Source organism: Pygoscelis adeliae, unplaced genomic scaffold, assembly GCF_000699105.1.
Source record: "Pygoscelis adeliae isolate BGI_AS28 unplaced genomic scaffold, ASM69910v1 Scaffold11, whole genome shotgun sequence".
NCBI lineage: Eukaryota > Metazoa > Chordata > Aves > Sphenisciformes > Spheniscidae > Pygoscelis > Pygoscelis adeliae.
The window spans coordinates 437,587-458,739 of NW_008824059.1; the positions used below are offsets into that span (position 1 = coordinate 437,587).

The 21,153-nt window shown below is 52.4% G+C and overlaps 1 protein-coding gene across 1 annotated transcript in view; it reads left to right on the top strand.

Moving 5' to 3' along the window:
- LOC103925361 (uncharacterized protein C16orf45-like) overlaps positions 1-16,732 on the top strand; it is a 20,626-nt gene extending 3,894 nt beyond the window's left edge. The window contains exons 2-6 of the mRNA XM_009334069.1: positions 6,627-6,747; positions 12,041-12,114; positions 15,648-15,762; positions 15,895-15,968; positions 16,614-16,732. Of these exons, the coding sequence (XP_009332344.1) occupies positions 6,627-6,747; positions 12,041-12,114; positions 15,648-15,762; positions 15,895-15,968; positions 16,614-16,732 (503 nt within the window). The remainder of the gene's footprint in view (positions 1-6,626; positions 6,748-12,040; positions 12,115-15,647; positions 15,763-15,894; positions 15,969-16,613) is intronic.
- Positions 16,733-21,153: the final 4,421 nt, after the last annotated feature.

The window sequence follows — 21,153 nt, forward strand, 5'->3', positions numbered from 1 at the left end:
GGGGGATGGAGGGAGGGAAGGGCTGGATGGGGGAGAGGAGTGAATGGAAGGAGGGAAGGGATGGATGGAGGAGAGGAAGGACGGAGAGAAGGGACTGGATGGGAGGAGGGATGGCTGGAGGGGAGGAAGGATGGAGGGAAGGAGGGATGGATGGAGGGAACGAACCGGTGGAAGGAAGGATACAGCCCGCCATCTGGCTGATGCTGCCCGGAGAGACACGGAGCTGCTGCGCTGTCATGCCCGGCTGTGGGCATGGCTGTGACCAGGAGGTTGGGGTGCCCACCCTGTCCTTCACTGCCTTTTCCCCTCTCTGACCAGTTCCTCCAGTACACAATGGGGTGGGCAGAGGGGGGACACACCGACCAGGGGGATTGTCCAGGGCAGAGTCCCCAACCGTGGGGTGGGAGGAAGGGGCCCAATGCTGGGCTGTGGGGCAACATCCTGGGGAGGGGAGGCTCCTGCACCCCTCTGCCATGACATCCCTCCGACCTCTCCCCTTCCCTGTCGCTTTCTGCTCCCCCTTAGCCCCTTGCACCTAGTGGGATAGGGACAGGCAGCTGGAAAGGCAGGGCAGGAGGGATGGAGCAAACTCCAGCATCCTGCTTGGCGCTACTGTGTGGGGGTGCTGCCCGTGAAGCTGCTCAGCTCTCTGGTGAGCTGCCTGAAGTTTTAGTCCTTCTCCTTTGTGCATTTCAGCACGGCAATATGTATCTTCCCCCCCAACACCTCCCCTGCCTGGGAAGAGTGTCTGTGTGGAGACCCTGCCCTTGGGGGGTCTGAGCACTTCCATCACCTGGATCCTCTGCTCCCAGCAGCCGGGTGACATCAGGGTGGTCCAGGGAAGGGTCAAACACTTGCTGGACTCAGGGTGCTGGGTATGGCCTGGGCATCCCCCCTCGGGTGCCTGCGAGCAGGGTTGTGGCTGCGATGTTTGCTGGTTCAATGCAGTTCTGTAAACTCCCAGCTCCTGGGGGACCCTCAGGCTGGGCGAGAATGTGGCAATGGTCAGTGTCTTTTTTGAATGCTGCTCTGCTGTTTGCTACCATCCAGGAAATCTCAGGCCAACCCTGTGAAGTGCTGAGCACATGCAGCCTCTTGCCCTGCTTGTGCTCAGGAGGTGGTCAGGGGAGTGTGCACACAGCAGCGGCGTGTTGCAGAGGAGCTGTAGCCCATAAGTCATCCCGAGGTACCTCACCCGTGAACTCTGGTCTTTTTTATGGCTGTCTAAGATGGCCCCAGGGGTGCTGACTGTGCCAAGGGCTGCACAAACACAGCCAGAGAGACCCCCCCCGGCTGCAACGGGCCAAGGCTGCGTGTTTCTCCCTGGTTTACTAGAGGGGGCAGCTGGGGCACTGGCAGGGATATGGTGCCGTGGTTTGCAGGCTGCCTGTAGCTGTGATCTCTCCCATCTGAGTATGATGCTGTCCTCTGGGACCAGCGTGCTCAGCTGTGCGTTGGCAGTCCTGGAGGCTCGTGTCCCTCCTGCCAGGCAGTGTGGGTGGCGGGGACCTCGCTGCCTCTGATAAGGCTGCCCCAGAGCTGGGCAGCGGGTTACCATTGCTCTCGTTATCGAGCTTGTGGAGCAAGGGCTGATTTTGACAGGCTAAATGCCCCCTGCCCGTGCTGCTTTCCATGGCAGAGAAAAGCACGCGGCTGAGTTAAAGGCTCTTTACTTGGGATGGAGCCCAAGTAAAGAGCTCTGACCCCCTCCCCAGGGGGCTGTCAATCAATCGCCCAACTTTAATCATGAAGTAAATCGCTTGAAACTCAGCCCTGTGCTGGTTGCTGCTGTGACTCATCTCAGGCTTGCTGCTGGCTGTCTAAATGTTTTCACCAGAGCCATATGGAGTGGAAGTCTCTGGCTATTATACTCCTCATTAATGATACTTGCTTCCCCTGGGCCATGTGTGATGATTAGAGCATCTGCAAGTTTAAATCGAAGCTTTCTCCCCTTCCTTGGTTTGCTGGTTTGAAATGGTGCCAGTCGGGTGTCCTTTTGCTCGGGCAGCGCGGGGTTGATTTCTGTGTCTGGCTCCGCTGTTGTGTGCGCAGCTGTGGAAGCAAAGGGACCCCCGGGCAGCGTGGCCGCACATGGGCGTCATCCCTCTCCATCCCCAAAGGGAGACTCAGGACTGTGAGCTTGATCACAGCTTTAATAAACATCCCTGCCTTTGGCCCTCGCTGGTGCCAGGCCCTTCGGCGGGGTGTAAGAAACACATTCGCAGCTTTGGCAAAACCATCTCCAGTGAGATCTTCTGCCCGGCTGCCTGCTTGCAGGACATGCCGGGTCTTAATCCCTCGCGAGCTCCGAGTGTCTGTACTTGCCATTTGTGACTGCTGTATGGTGTCGCTGCCATCGCACAGGTTCATGAGTGCACGGTGCCCTTTGGTCTCAGCACTCTCTCAGGAAAGCTCTGATCTGGCCCATGCCTGTAGCTGCTGGGGTTCGGGAACTCAGCATCACCCCATGTCTGCCTGGAGAAAGCATCTCCTGAGCTAGCAGGGAAGATCCATGCGCATCCCGATCGGTCGTCACAGACTGATCTCATTACATGAGAGGAACTTGGATCGAGAGGGACCTCTGGAGATACCGAGTCCAACCCCCTGCTCAAAGCAGGCTTAGTAGTTAAATCAGGTTGCTCACAGCCTTGTCCAGGAGGTATTTTGGAGCAAGGATGGAGATCCCAAAACCGCTCTGCTCCCTGTTCCGGTGTCTGAACAACCTGAGGAGAAACATTTTCCCAATATCTCACTGGAATTTCCCATGTTTCAATTGTGCCCATCACCTCTTGTCTGATCTTTATGCACCTCCAAAAGGGGTCTGGGTCCATCTTCTTTGCATCCTCCCATTAGATAGGTGAGTACAGCCATGAGATCCCCCTTCACCGTCTCTTCTTTGGGCTGAACAAACCTGCTTCTCTCCTCCTCTCCTCATCCGTCCCGTGCTCCAGCCCCTGCCCTTGCTCAGATGTTCAGTTCTTAGTCCTGAGCAGACACTGGCAGGTGGAAGGAGTCTCCATCAGCAAGTTCATCCTACCATCCTATCAGCTGCACAGTAGTCACCTGTATGGATTCACTGGTTTCTTGTGAGGTTTGGTGGATGGTTTTGGTGCAGAGGCCCCTGTGTCCCCTTGCCCAGGTGCTCCCTCCCAGGGTTCATGGGCTTCATTTTGCAGGAGCACTCACCTGCGACTGCCCTTCCTCTGCTTCTGCCCTGAATTAAGCAGCTCCAGGCACATGACTGTCCTCTCAGAGCTTCTTGTCCAGGACTTACTGCTTTGATGAGCAGTTCCCTGGCGTGCCTGAGGACACATCTTGCCCGAGGGACGCAGAGTGCCGTGACCCCGACCACACCACCCTGAAGGCACAGCAAAGGGCTGAGGAGCTTCCAGCTCGAGCCCTGCAACCGTTGCTCTGCTGCATGGTGTAGACCTGTCCACTGTCCCCATTTCACAGGATGCTCCTGACCTGCAGTGGGAGGCTGCTGGGAAGTGTCCTACAGAAAGGTGACCGGGGAGGAGGGGTGCCTGAGGGCAGCTCCTTCTGAGCAGGGTGGTCCCAGCCATGCTGTATTCCCCGTCTCTGATGGGAACCCACCCACAGTCAAGCCAGGAGCTTTCTTACTCTTGTGGGCAGTTGCCTAGGGGCTGAAATCACATCCCAGCCTCCTGACACAGACGGGGGAGAGCAACCCAGCGTTGCCACCTCCTCCCTTCATGTACACAGGCAAGGATTCACCTCTCCCATCTGGGATGGCTTCTGCTAATGAGGTTCTGGGATGAGAAGGGCGAAGAAGTGATGCTGACACCTGTTTCAAGCCCTTGCGCTCACCCACTGGGAAACAGCTGGCTCATAACCTCAGCCAAATACTTCTGCCACCAGTGATCAAAGATATTCTGGGTTATTCACCCACCCACCCAGGCCAGGAGTGACAGTCCCCCTCCCCCAGACCCACCCCTGTGCTTCTAGGAATGATTAGATTTGTCCTGGGCTAACGAAAGCTGCAGTAATCTTGTATCTTTGTTTGTTGGAACATCTGTAAAATAATCAGCCTTGTCATTTTAGCCAGGTCACAGAAACAACACTTAGAGCAATGCAGCTTTTTTCTGACAGGTCTAGAGCTGCACTGAAGTACAGCCGAACCCCAGGGAGTGGCTGCCTACAAGCACACGCCGGCTGTACCGTCTGCACCTTCACGGCGTGCCCGCTGCCATCTGCAGGGGCATCCTGCCTGTCCCCGGCGCATGGCCCCAGCTGCTCGGCAGCGCTGGGTGCGGGTGCAGCAAAATATCCCGGGCAAGAGGAGCTCTGGGGTGGCAGAGCAGCAGGATGCTTGGGACGAGGGACCTCAGCATCCCGGTCCCCTAGCAACCGCAGTGCGGTCCCCTAGCAACGGCATCCTGGTCCTGTAGCAACCACAGTCCGGTCCCCTAGCAACCCCTTTCAGGCCCGTAGAAACAAGGCTAAGGGAGGGTTTCTGTGCAAATTTGCAGCAGAGGCATTGAGCAAGAGCTGATGGAGGGCAGCGCATCCAACCCCACACCTCACCTAACCCATGTATTTGTTGGTCTGTCCTGAGCAGGCACTGGTTCCTGAGAGCATCCTCACAGCTTAGAATGGGGAACGGTCGAGGATTCAGCAGGCTGGCATTGGCTGAATGTGGCCTTTTTGGCCAGGGGAAGAGGGAGATAATCTCCAAGTAGGCCTCATGAGTTTCTAAGCCAGAAACAGTGGAAAACTATTCTTCAAATCAGTTGCGCTAACCCAAACCACTCGTATTTCCACTATTAAACCTTCTTTGCCAGCAGCCTGGGAAACATGCCTCACTCAGAAAGATTTCTCAAGCAGTTTTACATGATGGGTAGAGGACCAGTGAGTGCAGAGTGTTTTGCCTTGTGCCTTAATGCATTCCTGACCTGTAACGCTCAGCACTGGCCTGGGTCCTGTTTGGGATCCCCAAGACATACGCTCCATTTCTGACATCTCCAGTTCCCAGATCTCAGCTGCCCAGAAAATCCTGCTCCCAGAGCTGGTGCTCCTTGGCTGTGCTTTCCCCCTCCCTGCACGGGGAAAGTCCCAGGGCTGCAGGAACACAAAGTCTCAGAGGGGAGATGTGTCCTGTGGCGATTCAAAGGAAGCAGAATTTGCCCCTGATGTTTGTGGTTTTTAATGATTTCTCTTAGCCTGGCTTTGCTGTAGCTGCTGAGCCCCCCCGCCCCAACCTGGGCTGTGTGCACATCACAGGAGAGCCAGATTAGCCTGCGTGTGATAAATGTGCTGCTGCATGTCACTGATAACAAGCTCAGTGATGTGTCTCTGAGAGCCAGACCAGGCTGGGGTGTGGGAGCTGGCCTGGGAGCAAAACCTCAGCTACCCCCATAAAATGGGCTGGGAGCCACTGTGGGACGTGCAGGTTCGCAGGCACTGTGTGAATCAGCACGGCATCCTTGTGTAAATCGGTGTGACAGTCTTGTGCAAACCACTGGCACATCAGAGGGACATCTGTGTGTAAATCAGTGGAGGGGGCGCAGGCAGAGCTGGTGGTCAGAGCAGTGGATCGAGGTTGCTGGGCTCTTGTCCTGTCTGTCCCTGGGATTGCCACCGCTCTCTTCTAAAACATAAATTACAGCCCCTTTTTCTTGCATTTTGCTGTGAGGCTCTTGCCTCTTGCCCTGAGCAAATGATATGCCCTTTCCCTGCCTCAGTTTCCCCAAGTGGGTTATAGAGGTGATGCTCAGCACTCCAGAGGATGAGGAAGCCTAACTGGCCTGCTGGGTTCCATGGGGGCTTTTTCCCCTGGTGAATTGGGAAGGATGGGGGGGACCTTCATCCAGCCTGTGATGGAAAGGGACCAGCTATGGGAGCTTCACGACTCCTTAGGAGGCCCCTCTGTGCTATATGGGCCCAGCGTTTGGTCCTGGCACATAATGGAGGACAGGCTCCTGTCTCTGGGTGTCTGTCCATGTGCTGGAGATGCCTGAGGCTTACGTGGTTCTGGAAAAAGAGATATTCCTGTCCTTCCTTCCAGCAGTTTTTAGCTCCCTTGGCCTCCTGCTGTTCAGCAGAGGGGAAGACCCCTGGAAATTTGGGGCTTTCTCAGCGGCGCAGAGCCCGCCACAACATTGGTGTGAGCAGGGTGTGCTGCAAAGCCAGCACAAGCAGGTGAAATGGTGCTTGTTTCTAAGGCTCAGAGAGCTACAAGCTCAGATGAGGTGGCCTGCTGGCCTCCGAGGTCTTCTTTCATGCAGACACTTCAGGCATATCGCATGCATGTTTGGAGCTGCGCTTAGCAAGCCGAACCGGCTTTGGTGCTAACGCAGCAACGAGCAGACCTGTTCCAGTGCTCAGCCTCACGCAAAGCATAAATAAAGGCAAAACACTGTCGCCAGCAGCTCAATGCCCTTGCATATGTCGGTGACTTTCCATGTGCCCGTTGGGCTGTCTCCTCTTGCAGCACCCAGCAGGGTAGCAAGAAGCCTGAAAACGAGTTTATAACTGCACGTGCTTAGTGGTTATGCTGGTCTGGTTTGCAGGGGGGGTACCTGTGACAGTCCTGTGGTCCCTGTTGTCCTCAGCACATGTTTAACAACTCCTGCTGGCTAATGTGGCTCCCAATTCATTTGCAGAGGATGAGATTGTTTCCATGGCCGACTCGACCACCACCATTGACGACATTGAAGGGGAGCTCTTCAAAATTGAGAGGATCAGGGAGATCCTGGTGAGGAGGGAGTCAGAGCTGCGGTACATGTAAGTACCTGCCTCCTCCCGTGCTGTCCCCCCTTCCCAGGGTCACCCCAGCGTTTTCTGCCTGCCCGACCAAACATGGATCTTTTCTGGGGATGAGCAGAGCTGAGGCCGCTTTCCACCTAATTTTCCACCTGGAAGCGCAGCCTCTCCCACTGCTCTGGCCTTGCTCTCGGAAGGGGCTTCAACGGGTCCCTCTTACAAAGCTGCCACTGATGCTGTCATGATTTGAGCTATGCAAACAGAGTTTATGGCGTGGGTTTAACTACACTAAAATGTTTCCATATCCAACCACAAGCACCCCATCTTTCCAGTGGGTCCGTACTCTACTCTTCCTCTGGCTCTTGGGCTGGCCTTGGGAAGGGACCTGAGGTTTGGTGGCTCATGGCTGCTCTCTGGAGATAGCGCTTTGCCCCAGCATGCAAATCTCCGCTGTTGAACAGCCGCACGACCACGGTTTACTCCCTCCACGTTGCAGTATTACACATCCTCCCAGCTCCTCCTTTGCTCACCCATCCCCTGGCTGCCGGGGGACATCAGGACACATCGGGGCTGGACCAGCATTGCTGCCCGATGCCCGTCTCCGCACTGCATCCTGCTCTCCACTGCCAGCGCAGCCTTTGCAGCCGGGTGCAGAGGAAAAGATCTTCTCCAGGGTCCATTTCAACAACCAAGGCAGTTTTTGAGTAAAAATCTGGAGGCTTTTCACATTTAAGGCAATCAAATAGTCACTGTGTTGCAGTGGTACGAACCAGCACGCAGGATGATAAAGAACATTTTCCTTGGGTATATCTGGGAGGAAAAGGACTGACTAGCATTCATAGTTTGGGTTGATTAAGCTTTTTAATACCACTAAATTGCTGTAGTCAGCCCAGTCCTGAGATCCCATGCTGTCAGGTCAACACAAAGCCTGGGATCTTTTACTGGTAATGGCAAAAATCATATTTACTGGGCTGCAGCACTTGATATGCTGCTTTTTTAGTGTGTCTGGGTCCCCACTGGTACCTGCGCTACAGAGATCACCAAAGCCTGGAAATGCCTGTGTAAATCTGCTGTCTGGGGAAGCTGTGAGCTGGACTGTGGTTGAGAGGCCCAGATTTAGAGTGATGACCTCTTTGAGGCATAGTTCCCCCTGAATATATTGTTGAAAAGGATTTTTGGAAATCATAAAAAGTGTAGTTCTTAAATGCTTTCCATGGCAACCGGTACCTAAATCTCACAGGTGCTGTCAAAACTCGCATCTCTTGCTTTTTCTTATCCCTTTATTTGTTTTCTTCCTTGGCTTGCACTTGGGAAACAAAAGGAAATCACCTACAGAAGCCACATACTGGGGTGGGTACGGATGCAAAAGTGATCACTTGGATGTTTGGAAATGCCAGGATTACATGTCTGAGGGGTTTGGAGGCGCTGTGGGGAACTCGAGCATCGGCTCTGCGGAGGAGTGCGGCTCTGCAAGGCAGGGAAAGCCGAGGGCTTCCCTGAGCATCGCTGCTGGAGAAGAGGGGTCCCCGACCTGGGTTCGGGAGGACAGGTTGGGGACCCGGGGCTGAAAGGGGCTTTTTTCCCAGTGGGGGAAAAAAATGTAATACTCAGGATCGGTTGGACTGCGGGGCTCAGGGCGATGGACATCTCCACTGACGTGCTGCCAAACGGAGGAGTGATCTGTCTGGTCAGTCGATAGCGATCGGTGTTTTCTACTTGACGGAAATGACAAGCTAAAACGTTCCAACATTTCTGAGATGTCTGTGCTGTGGAAAACAATGAAGCTCCCAATATTTCTCCTTGTATAGGGCAAAAAGAAAGGTCTGAAATTCCTGTGGGAGATTCAGCTCTGCACCTCACCCGCTCAGTGCTCTGATCTGCTCCCCCGGGGCCAGACAGGAGTAGCGCGGCTATGGCTGATGCTGCAATAAGTTTTATCACCAGTGGTGGAAGTAATCTCAGCTCCAGCAGCAGCCTTCTAGGTGCTTGTCTTTGCAATCTCTCCCACGTTTTATTGAAATGAGAATTTTTATTATTGCCCATTTATTATTCTCATTATCAGTTTTTACGGAATTAAATTCCAATTTAATTCCAGTAATATTTCAGTTATCATTTCAGTGTTTATTTTAATTTTAATAAGTGTATCACTAGCTATCAGCCTGTTGCCCATGTGTCCCATGCAGACCTCCTCGCTGGTGCTCTTTGTACAAGCTCAGGGCTCAGCCACCATGGGACTATGAGCAGAGAATAAAAGGACAAACAGACCTCCCTGTTCTCCACGTGCAGCTCCCAGACACTGGCGTTGCTGGACCTGCTCAGGGCGGTATGCGAACAAATGAAGACGCTGTCAGATGGAGCAAAAGTCTGACAGAGCCAAGAGGAAGTCTTCTCCCCCGCCTGGGATGTTCTTCTCCTTCATAAATATCTCACAGGGTCCCTCTTCGTCAGTCTGTTTATTTTCCCTTCCCTAATCAATATTTCTGGTGTCCTCGGCTCAGCTGACAAAGCTGTATCTTCATTAGCTCCAGCAAATATGACTCATCCCAGAAGGGGTGGACGGCATGACTCAGTGGAAGGGCCAGCAGGATTGTTGAAGATGCAGACAGGGCTTTTAGGAACGCACACTTCAAAGGGAACCAAAGGCACATCTGTCCAAGGTGGCACCAGCTCATGAGTCAATCGTGTATTATCTGTAGACACAGATTGTGCATTAGGGTTTCTCGTCACTCATGGCCATGGAGTTTGCTGGAAATCTCAGCTGTGCTGTTCCAGGTTGGACGATTTCCCGTGTGCCCTGCAAAGCACCCAAGGAGTCCTTCTGCATCGAAGGCTTGGACGACCTTGGGAAGCTTGTGTTGAGATGCTGGGGTGCTTGGTAGGGCTTAGGAGGATGTATGGTCCCTCTGTCTATGTGGAAAATGGATTGGCTGATTCCCTGTAGTCAACATTTGGATATGCTGCTCCTCTTGGAGGCTCTGTCCAGACAGGTCGACCGCTGTGCCCTGCAGTGTTGGTGCTTACCAGCTTCTTCATGAAACTGGCCACCAATGGTGATGTTTAATGGGGGCAAATGCTTCCCATCCCACCCCATGCAGGCAAGACACCACGCACAGGGCAGCGCAGGGCCAAATCCTGTATGGACACGTCTGGTCTCCAGCTGAGAGGTTTGTGCCACCAGATATTTTCCCAGCACAGACTGCTCAATGTTCAGTGCCCACGTCTTTTGTCAAAAACATCCAGGGCTGCAGTCACAACTCTAAGGTCCAGGGAGCCCTTAGATACAGGTGTTCCTGAGATATCGGTGGATTAGCTGCACTGTCGTAAGGAAATGCTTCTGGCCAGAATGTCCACATCTACCTCAGGGTGATGACTGGAACCCCCTCTTCTGGTGGTGGAGCTGCTCAGCACTGTTTGAATGTGCTGTCTGACTCCAGACCCTCTGCCATGGGGATTCTGGTGCCTTTGCTGGCTCCAAGCTCCTGGAAGACGTGTATTGAGAGCATGAGGACTGATGTGTCAATGAAGGGCTTGCTTCCTGATGCACCAGCTGCACAATTTCTGGTCCTGGGGGTGTGGCAGCCTGTTACGCATGAAAAATCTGGGGCTGGATTTTGGATGGACACACTTTCTTTTAGCTTCAGGCTAGGTAGCAAGAGGTGTGGAGATGCCAGAGGGTCTGACCAGAGTGGCTCAGCCACGCCAAAGTAAGCCTGGAGAAAGAAGAAAAGCATCCCAAATCCCAGCTGAACATTCCAACCCTGATCAGGCGATTCAGCGCCTTGCCACAGGGTGCGGGGGCTTTAAAACACTCTTTTCAAATGAGCCAACAGCCAAAATCCCTGATCAGGGACTTCAGTTCCCAAGTACCTTAATGCCAAGGAAGTGGTGCCTCACTGGCTGCTGGCTGGCTGGACTGTGCTGAGGCTTGGGATGCCACATCAGAGCAGGATTGCATTTTCCTAATCTTCCCAGCGAGGGATGTGTGAGGAGCCCAAGGAGGGCTCAGAGCAGGAGAAAAGGTGTCAGAAGGGTTGGTCCCATCATGCTTCGGTTGGAGATGCGGCTGGCCAAGGTTGGCCCTAGGCTGATGCAACCTTGGAGACTGCTGGAAGGGTAGACAGGGCTGGGCAGCCCTTGGGTCGCTGCTCGCTGTGCATATGAGTTGCTGGCAGAAAGCAGGAGGACTTTGAGGGAATGACCCTAAAGGGCAAAACAAGGAAGACTCTAAAGCCAGAGGCTGCTGGCATGAGAGAGGTCGGGAGGAGGGGAGCAGGGCAGGCAGACCAGAGGCAGCTCTGGGGGTTACTGGAGTTGTGACTTGTCTCGTCTTCTGTGGTGTCACCTACCCAGGGGAGATCCTCAAGGATGGCTTGGTTCATGGTGGAGAGAGGTCTCAGCCATGAGCACTGTCTGCTCTCGGGGTTTCCCTCACCGCGGGTGAGTGCATAAAGCTCTTCAAACTGAAGCAGTGATGCTTATCATGGCCAGACACCATCGTTCCTCAGACTTGTCCAAGCAGGGCTTTAGTGAGGGCACAGGCATGTGATTTTTAAAAATAAATCAGTAAATAAATTGGGTTAAGTCATCTCTGCCAGCCCTAGTGAGCAGCGAGCAGCACTTGAGCTGGTACACCCATGGCGGGGGCTGAGTGCTTGTGGTGCTTCCGAGACATCATCAAACTGCCTCCAGCACAGACAGGGCCGCGCATCCCCCATTTGCTGCCACTGACATTTGAGTTGAGCCCATCCTGATCAGTATCTTGCTGCTGTCGTGTGGTTTGAGCCAGAGACAATTTCATTGCCTGTGGCTTCGGCAGGCTCCTTTTCTCCTGTTAAAATGACCTTGTTTCTCAGCGGAAACCTGCAAGGCTTGCACATTTCCCCCCTCTGTTGTGTTTCGTTTTTCTACCTTTTTTTAATTCTGCAGAGAGGCAGTATAAAAATGTCAGATCTTTTTATGTGGCAGCAGCTTCCATTTGGTTTTGGATTTTGCTGTTTGGGGATTATTTTGGGGGAGAAGGAGAAACACAGCTGCTATTGCATGGTGGATGTGCCAGGTTTTAATAAGGCTTCATTGTCATTAGAGCGATGAAGCTTTTTCTTTGCCAACAACCAGTGACACAACCCATGTAGCTCCAGCAAAAGCTCTGAGATGAAGTGGGCTGCTGTTTCCTGTGGGAAGGCAGGTAAATCTGTGCTCCCCGCCGTGGGCACTGGGTTCATTGCCTTCCAGTGTTGGCTGGGTGTTGCTCTGGAGGTTTTGAACCTTTCCTCTCCCAGTCTTTCCCTCAGTGGTTTCATTTGTGTCTCTGCAGGATGGATGACATTCAGCTTTGTAAAGAAATCAGCCGGCTGAAACAGGAGCTTCAAAAACTCATAGCCCTTCCAGGTAAGGCTTTGTAAAGCTTCAGAGAGCTGCACCCTGCTGCTGCAATCAGCAGAAAGGTTTCCATGAAATACAAGAAGCTCTTGAACAGCTCCCACCCTGGCATGATCCCAGAGACACTGCTGCTGCAGGCGGTGCGTGAGCATCAAGAACTGTGGCTCCTTGGGTCTGACCTGAGATCTTTCTTGAGAGCTTTGCTGCTTGCAGTACCGCCAGGGAGTCCTTGTCCAGGCCTGGGCTGAAGGGCAGAGGAAACAGAAAAGGAGAAAAAACATGAGTCCTTTGAGGAAGAGCATGGGTCTGGTATAGGAGGAAGACAGGAGTTGAGTGAGGTGGCAATGGATGCCACAGTGGGACCTGCCACGTAGACCAAGGAGGATCCCCCAAATGAGTTGAGAGGACAAGCAGGGGACATTGTCAGACCACACCATGAAGGGGCCCCTTTGGAGGTAGCAGGAGGGGAGATACCTTCAAAGGCCACAAGTACGTGAAAAGCTACGAATTCTTGCTGTGGCCATGTCAGAAATGTGTGTCAGTGATGGGGCAGATGGCAGCAGCTGCCAGGGAAGGATTCCTGGTTGCAGCCAGGGTAGGATGGGTGCTAGGGGGCTGTCATGCCAAAGGGGGCCAGTGATGCTCCTGATTTAGGTGAATTCATCATTCAGGATGTTGAAAAGAGGCAAACAGTCCAGGGCAACATATGTGAAAACTGCAACTGGGAGGAAACGCTGATTTTGTCCCTGCCCTTACCATGACCAGTGACCCTCCATGTCCCTGTCACAGCCAGAGCCACGCTTGACCCTTCATAGCCCAGGAAAGGCCAAACCTTGGTTCGCTAAAGGATCCCACTCAGCCAAAACAGTCAAACGAAAGCACATGCCAAACAGCTCAGGGAATGAGAACGAGCAAGAAAGGCTTCCCCACAAGCTGCGTCCATCACTGTTCATAAGGCTATGCCTCCTCCTAGGACACCTTCATTCAGCCCCCAGTAAGGACTTTATATGTGTTTTCAGAACCAGATGGGAGACATATCCCTGCTTATTTGTACCCATCCAAGCATTAAGATCTGGACCACCACAAGTATCTTGCTGAAGATGCTGCACTCGCTAAGACCAATGAGTGTGTAGCAGGGGGTGATGCCTGGATGCAGTCAAGGGACCAGCTGTGCACATCTGTTTCCCAGAGCAGCAGCTCAGCTCATCGGTTCTGTACCCAAGGTTATCTCAAAGCCAAGGGTGGCAAGAAACCTTGACCCTTTCTAATGCCATAGTTTTGCTATTCTGTGTGTGCTTGTGAATCATCAGCATGCAGGTAGAGCCCAACTGCTGCTTAATATGCAGGTCTTGATCAGTTTAATACAACCTGGCTGTATCCAGAGGGAGGTTCAGGCAGAGGAGGGGAGTATTCTGCCATAAAAATGGGAGCTGCTTGCAAAACGTAGACCTGAATCTCATGTGGGCTTTTAATTCAAACATGTTCTAGTTCATAAAACAAGACTTGACCTAAACGATGGCTCAGGACCAGAGATAAACTTGGCCTTTTCTGAAGCTTGAGAAATGTGGCTGGCTTTCCTTCATCTGCTTTGGTCTTTCATTTCTAGCCTTTTCAGCATTCCCAGATTCAGCTGAGAGCAGAAATGCTGCTTGCATCAGGGATGCTCTTTTTGTCTTCTTTATAACTTGGCTCAAATCAGACTGTGCTGGAAAAATCCTGCAAATCATTGGTCTTGTGAGACTATAGCAGCAGATAATTCGTGAAAATGGGTGTTGAACTTTGGTTTGGATAAAGATTCAAACATGTCACTGCTTACTTAGAGCTCAGCCAGACCTGTGACTTCAAACCTCACCAGACCAAGGTACCTTTAATAATTCAGAGAGATATCGTGGTCATGATGGACTCTGACATCAGCAAGTCGGAAAAAAAGGTGCAGTGTTTATACAGCAAGCATGTTAACTGTGACACGCTCTAACTCAGGAATGCAGATTGTTAATTAACTCCAAATAGCTGGTAAGTTTGTGTACAGCCTGATGTTTCCGATTTGTATGCCATCCAAATGACATTGTAAAGTGCTCCTATTCCCACCAGGCAGGTGGGAGCGGCCGGGCAACTTTGCATTAACTCTTCATGGTAGAAGACCAGCAGCTGTGGCCCAGACCTCAGTCCAGATCAGCTTTCTCTGCCAGGAAGCTTGAGCTCACTCCCTACACAAGATCGCAATTGTAGGAGAAACTTTTGTTTGCTTGGGATGTTTCTAACATCATGATGAAGTAGAAGTTCCTCCTACTCAGACCCCTGCAGCAGCACCTCCAATCAATATATAGCAGACTTAAACTACAAATCAACACATAGCTTAGGTAACTGCTGAGACCCAGCCCATAGGGTTTGCTCCGTACTGTGAATTTCGCTGCATTTTTATTTAGCTGAAGGAAGACTGGAGATTGATCCATCCTGTGCTGGATTGATTTTGGAGCTGGCTGCTGAATTCAGAAATGGTATTAAATAGCTGCAGCACAGACAGTCATATTTTCCACCTAAGGTAGCTCTCCATTTACATTTAACACTCCTTAGCCCTATCTCTATCATCTTCATGTATCCCACTTACTATTATGTACCAATTTATATAGGACATGACTTCATAGTGATGTGAGAGTTTTCAGGTCTTCACTAACTCACTGGCACAAGTGGGTCCCACCGTGCTCAGGGTAGGTCAGTGTGGGGGTTCAGGTGACAACCAAGGCTAACGCATTCAAAATAGCCTGGCAGACAGTTGTGGTCATCCTTGTCGCTGGCGTGGGAATGGGGCTGACAGTGGTTTGAAAGGTCAGATGTAGACGATGAGATTACAGGGACTGTGTTCAGCAAGGGAATAAGGCTACAAAAAACAGTGGATGGTATTGGTTTTCATGTCTCTGTATGTCTGGGATAAATGGTGGTGTGAGGTGTTCCCAAGGCGTCTGGGCATTCTTGATAATTCCCTATGCACCTGAATCCCTGGCTGGTTTCTCAGCCACATGGAGGCCCTGGCTCAGAGGCCTCTGGACCCAGCTCAGGGCCAAGCTGAGACTGGTTGGGTGTGCTGGCATGGGAAATGTAGGTTAAGCACATCCTAGCTGAAGGATGACATCCAAGTCTGACATTTCTGAGCTTGTTGAGACCTGGTACCCAGCCTCTTCAGCAGTGCAGGGTGAAGACCCTGAGCGAGCCATGGTCATCTTCCACCAGAGCCATGGTCATCTTCCTCTGCTCTGCAAAGCTCACAGTTGCATCTTGCAGTGCTCAGCCCCATGAAAATTTTGGGGAGAAGCTAAAAATTAAAAGTTTGATGACACCAGACCTGTCTCCTCCCAGCCAGGGTGGTTTGGGATGAGGTTGTTGCTTATTTAGCAGCCTGTATCTGGATCCAAGTGCTTACTTTGGGTTGGCTTTTACCCCCACTCTCACATCTGCTCCCAGGTTGAGCAGAAGCAGAGCAAGCTTGGCCTTGGCATGGGCAGGGTGGCCCCTGTTGTGTGTTAAATGTGTTCCCTGTGCTGCAGAGAACGAGAAGTCCAACGAGGAGAAGCAGAGGGAAGAGGAGCTGGTACAGCAGATACACAAGCTGGTGGAAACGCGGGATTTCCTGGTGGACGATGTGGAGTTTGAGAGGCTCAGGTAGCTGGGTGCAATTTATTCCTTGCACTGAGGACAGTGCAGTCTGTCCTCTGATCTGTATCATCCCTTGCCAGATGGTCCTGAATGCTTTGCTGCTCCTTTCCTGAGTGCTGACCAATCTCTTTGTCACAGGGAAAGGGAAGAAGACAAGGAAATGGCAGAGTTCCTGCAAAGTAAGCTCTCCAAAAGCTACCTCCAGAAAGCAAGTAAGTGATTGATGAGTTTTATTCCTTGCGTTGAACCGCCCTGGCAGTTTCTCCCCTTTCCTAAGCACTCTGTCCCCAAGATTTTGTTGCTCTGCATGGGGCTAGCTTACCTGGAGGCCATCTGTTGCTGGAGGAGGGTGTGGGGAAATGGCAACTGGGGGATGCTGGTGCTTGAGATCACATTGTGGAAACATCCTGAATCAGTACAGATGTTATGCTTCCATTTCCCTGCTGGCATTTCCCACACAGCATTTTCTATCAGAATGGGGACAGGTAGGTATCTTTTTATGGCTGATGTACTTCATCTGACCCTTTCCAACCAGCTCCTTACATTTCATCACACCATTAGCTAAGGTCACAAATTGTGATATCCATCCAGTCCTCCTTTCTTCATGGCCTCTGACATCTACCCTCTTCCCTGTGCCTGCATCATTGCTGGAGGAACACCTCCCCAGTGCGGTGGGAGGCATTTCCAGGCCAGGGTCCCTGTGTCTGTGCCTGTAGCACACATGGTGATGTGCCTCCTGGATGCAGGAGCTCATGCCCAGCTGTGGGTCACCATCTTATCCCTGAAAGGAGCTCTAAGAAGCAGCAATTGGGCCTGTGCTCTCGTCACCAGGCAGACACCGATTCCTCTTTCCGTAGCTCCTGTCAAAGAGAAGAAAATGACTTCCAGGGGGCAGCAAACATCCGCACCGTACATGACCAAAACAGGCCTCACCCTGCTCAAGGAGTGCTGTGGCTTCACCTGCTCCATCATGTAGGCCAGCCCCCAGCTCCTCTGCACAGGACATGACCATGGTAGTGTCCACGTCCCGGGAAGGTGGGCCGGGCAAGAGGGGCTTCCTTGGCGTGCTGAAACAGCCAAGTGCCTGTGTGGGGCGGGTGAGCGCGGATGTCCGGGGCACACACAGCTCCTGGTGCTGCAGGTGTGGGGCGTGAGGGACCACCAGGCTGCAGCCCTGCTCTGAGGGGCTGCCGTCGGGGTAAACTGCTGGAGCCCCACCGAGTCCTGAGAGAGGGTCTGGAAGGGAAGCAGCAGTGGTTGTGGCTGGGAGGAGGACGAGGGGATGCTGGGAGTTCGGTGGAGGGGGAAGAGAGATGGAGGGCGGGGAGAAGCGGGGCCAAGCGCACTGCAGGTAGCATACCCCAGGCACCAAGGCATCTCCTTGTAAGCACGTACAGGAGGGAGTTGTCGGTCAAATGTACCACTGCTGTGCACACCTGGTGCTCATGGAGTTACACACCAATGCCTTTGTCCTCTCGTAGCATCTTCTCTGATAACCTAAGAAACCATCAGGCCTTTCTGTCCTTGAGGGTCCTCATGTGCCTTCTCGCTGACCCTCCCGCCTGCTCCTTTTCAGCGGGTTGCAGTTGAATCACTGGCATCTGCTGACAGCCACAGGTGCCCAACCGTAAAGTGACGTGCCCATTAGTTTTAAAACAGAGTTTAGTAAGGGCCGGGCTGTGTCAGTTGTGCAGGACTATCTTCTGGCTGCCAAGGGGCAACCAGACATGTCCCTGTCCCTTTGCCAGTGGTTCAGGACATAAACCCATTCCAAACATTGTCACTTTGTAGAAGTCTCAGGGAGTGGCAGACCCACAGAGAGGTGCTTCTTGCCAGTGCAGCCTGGTGTGGACTTCCCCACCTTATCCCAGGAGGAGGCTGAAGTGACCAGGCTCACAGAGGTGGGTGGTTGGATCCCCACTGGACCAGCTCTGCCTGGCTTAAGCTGCCTCCCTACTCTTATGCCTGTGCATGACACTGCTCCACAGCACATGCTGCCAAAATTGGTGTCTGTGGGGTGCAGACAAGTCAAGCAAGGCCTAAACAGCTTGGTGTGGGGTGGAGCAAAGGCTGAGCTGGTGATAGCTGGTGAGCTGAGCTCATTCCTGCCAGAGTGTGGTGAGGACACAGGTGAAGCAATTCACATCTGAGATGAAGTTATGTCTCTAAGGATGTGCTTTAATACAGTTGAAGTAAAATTCTGGGCTCCAGCACCACAAATCTGAGTCCAGACCTTACAGCTCATCACAGGGCAGCAGCAAGGAGGTAAAACCACTCACCCACTGAGCTCCCACCTTCCTCCATGCCTGGGCTTCACCCAGTAGGTGATGAGCATGGCCAAAGCTGAGTGCTAGGACCTGACTGACAGCATGTGTGACAAGCACTGTGTAAAAGGAAAATGATGGTAATGGAGGTCCAGTGCGTTGTAGTCTCTGTGGGACGATACATCTCATCCTTAATATTGCCGGAGACTTCCATTGCGGCAGGTGGCCTGACACCCAAGAGTTAGTCCCATTGGCATTAGGCGCTCTGTAAAGCAGAGTTGGGTCTCTAGCCATTGGAGAAGGGAGGCACCAAGGGGATCCCATGGTTGCAACCCATGGTTTCCTATCTCTTGTCTTTCCTCCCCAGGTCTCCAGCCAGAGTCCACAATCTGCTCTCCTCCGAGAGTTTCAACTTCCCGTCATTGTTCATGCTTCCCACTGCAGCACCACCACTGAAGAGACTTCCCAAGCGGGCTGGTGCAAGCTTGAATGATGGCATGTGTCCTTGGTGCCACGTCAACGGTCGTCTCCTCCATGACATCAACAAACACTGAATTCCACCCGGGCTCAGCTTGGAAGAGGTGTGTGCAGCAGTGGCAAGTGAGTCTATGACAAAGAGGACCAGTGCAGTCCTTCACCTGGACAGAGTAATAAAAAAAGCACTGGGAGCTAATGTTTGGAGAGCATTGTGCTCCTCCATCCAAGACATGCTGTGGCCACAGATTATGTCTCATCCTTGCACCACGTTATGAGTCTCTATGGGATGATTCCTGAGGACTCTTGGTGGGAAATGTCTCTGGTCTGGGTTTTGTTGTGCTTGTGTCGGTTTTATTGCAAGGTGCTCCATGGCTCTGGGTAGAGCTGAGCAAAGGGGCAGTCCCCAGAGCTGGCTGTATGAAGGGCTAATTCTTGTGAAGTTATCACCTGAACACAGACCTGGTGTGTTGAACTACGGGCAGATGAGTTGCTTTCCCCACCTCACTATTACTGGATTCAGTTTTCAGCTCCAAGAAAAAGGAGGAAATTCGAGCAAAAGAGAAAAGGAGAAAAATTCAGAAGAACAGGGCAGCATGCAGAAGGAAATGAAAACCAAACAGGAGTCTGGAAAAGTGGCAGTGGAAGGTGGAGACAGCAGGTGAGAGACACTCTCACTGCCAAGAGGGCATTCTGTCCTGCCCTCCAGTGCCCCAGACAGCGCCTCTGGGCTTGACACCATGAGCTGGACATAAAGTCCTGTGCAAAAGACTCACAGCACCCTGAGGTCACGCAGTGTCTCAGTTCCTGTTGTCCCTTCTAAGCATCCACCTGTGTCGAGATGGCACAGCCAGAGCTGCTAACGCCCATCGAGGCAGGACAGGGGCTCTCCTTCTCGCTGGGTGCGAAGGCCTCTCACGTCTCCCGCCCTGCACTTCTGCCCAGTAGGCTGCTATGGCTTTACTGGGTGTCCTGGGGTGGCCTCCCATTTGGGTGGCTGCCCAAGAGCTCTGATTGCCCTCTGGCCAAAATGCTGATTCCTCTAGCTCAGTCCTGCTGCGTCTTGCTGTAGGGTCTTGAGATGGTGTTTCTGCCTGGGTCACTGTCTGGAAAGCCCATGCCAGTGAGATGGTCACAAGCCATCTGGCTCTTTCCATTGCACCTGATAGCACATTCATCCTTACAAAACACAATGCAGGTGGGATCCTTCCTAGTGCAATGCCATAAGCAGGTCCAAGTTCTTCCTGCATTTCTTTATCAGCACTGCCAGAAAACCAGTGTGGGAACCTGTTCTCTAACCTTTGCAAGGGGGTTTCCACTCACTTGTCCTTCCTGAGCAATCTCCTCCTCATATGGATCTTACCAGCAGCCAGAAGAGTCCACAAACTAAACCACTCTGCACACTGGGACCAGGGTGCAAGGCCCAAATGGGCCAACATGGCACCTGGTCATCTCTAGCAAAAATGACCCTGCTTTGGTTCATGTCACCTCTGAGTTGACTTCAATGGTCTCAGTCTGAAGACTGCTTACATTTTGTGCTGCTTATTGTTAATGACCTACAGCATCCTACAAACACCACCTGCCAGTTCCTGGTGCTCTCCTCACTTGGGGGAGGCTTCAGTGTGGGCTGGAGGGAGCACCCTGTAGATCATAGGGACAAATTAAGTCACAGAGAGCTCCTCTCTGCTTTGCCAACCCTGTGTAATGGAATGAGGTGCAGTACACAGTTGGGGCTGTTGTCCAAGCAGGGGTAACAGGCCATCATTGGTAGCATCCATCCTGGAGCTGATGGGACAGATTGGGCCACTCACTCCCTGCTCTTCCAGAAACTGTCCAGTGGCTGCTTTGCTTGCTCACTCTGCAATCATGCACGTGGTGCAATTCTGGTGTTTGTTTTGATCCACACAGACCAAATGCTCAAGACCTAGAAGGCTCCCCCTCACTGTCCTTGCCTTCTCCAGGGTCTTCTTGGGAAGGGTGAGTAACTGAGCCAGTTTGTTTGGATGGACCGAGAGGGAGCCAAAGGCAAGGAAGAGCCCTTGATTCAAAACTTGCTCCCCTGATTCATCCCTACCTCCACCCCACAAAGCTCCAAGACCCAGACTTTAGCTGCTGAGCAGTGCTTGGGCAGGCAGGGAGGATGGCCGGGGGGAGATGGGCAAGGTCCTGGCCTGTTTTGTTCTGTGTTTGCTGGCTGTGTTTGTGTGGCTGGTCATGGAGAAGGAGCCAGGCTGCTGTCCTGGTCATATGATACTATTTAAACTGTATTTTAACTGATGGCAAAGGTGCGCAGCACATGGGAGTGACACTGTTTCATGTGCATTGATTTCAACGCAAACAAATAAATATCTGTTGGAAGCTTGGTTCGTAGATATTTTCCCCGCCTGGGACCTTTGCAGAGAGAAGTCTCAGGCTGTGTCACAGCAGGGTGGTTGAAGTGGAACAGAAATAAGATCCTAAAAAGTCCTAAAAAGGACTTTGGAGTTCCCTCGTATTGCAGAAGTACAGAGCAGCTCCTGCTGCTGCAGCAAGATATCCAACCCTTCCATTTCTGGCTTTTGACCTAACATTTCACTTTTGGGCCAGGCTGAAAAATCTTTGGAAAGGCAAGAAACTGCCTCCCTAGATTAATATCCTTTAATGCTCAGAGCCCTGAACT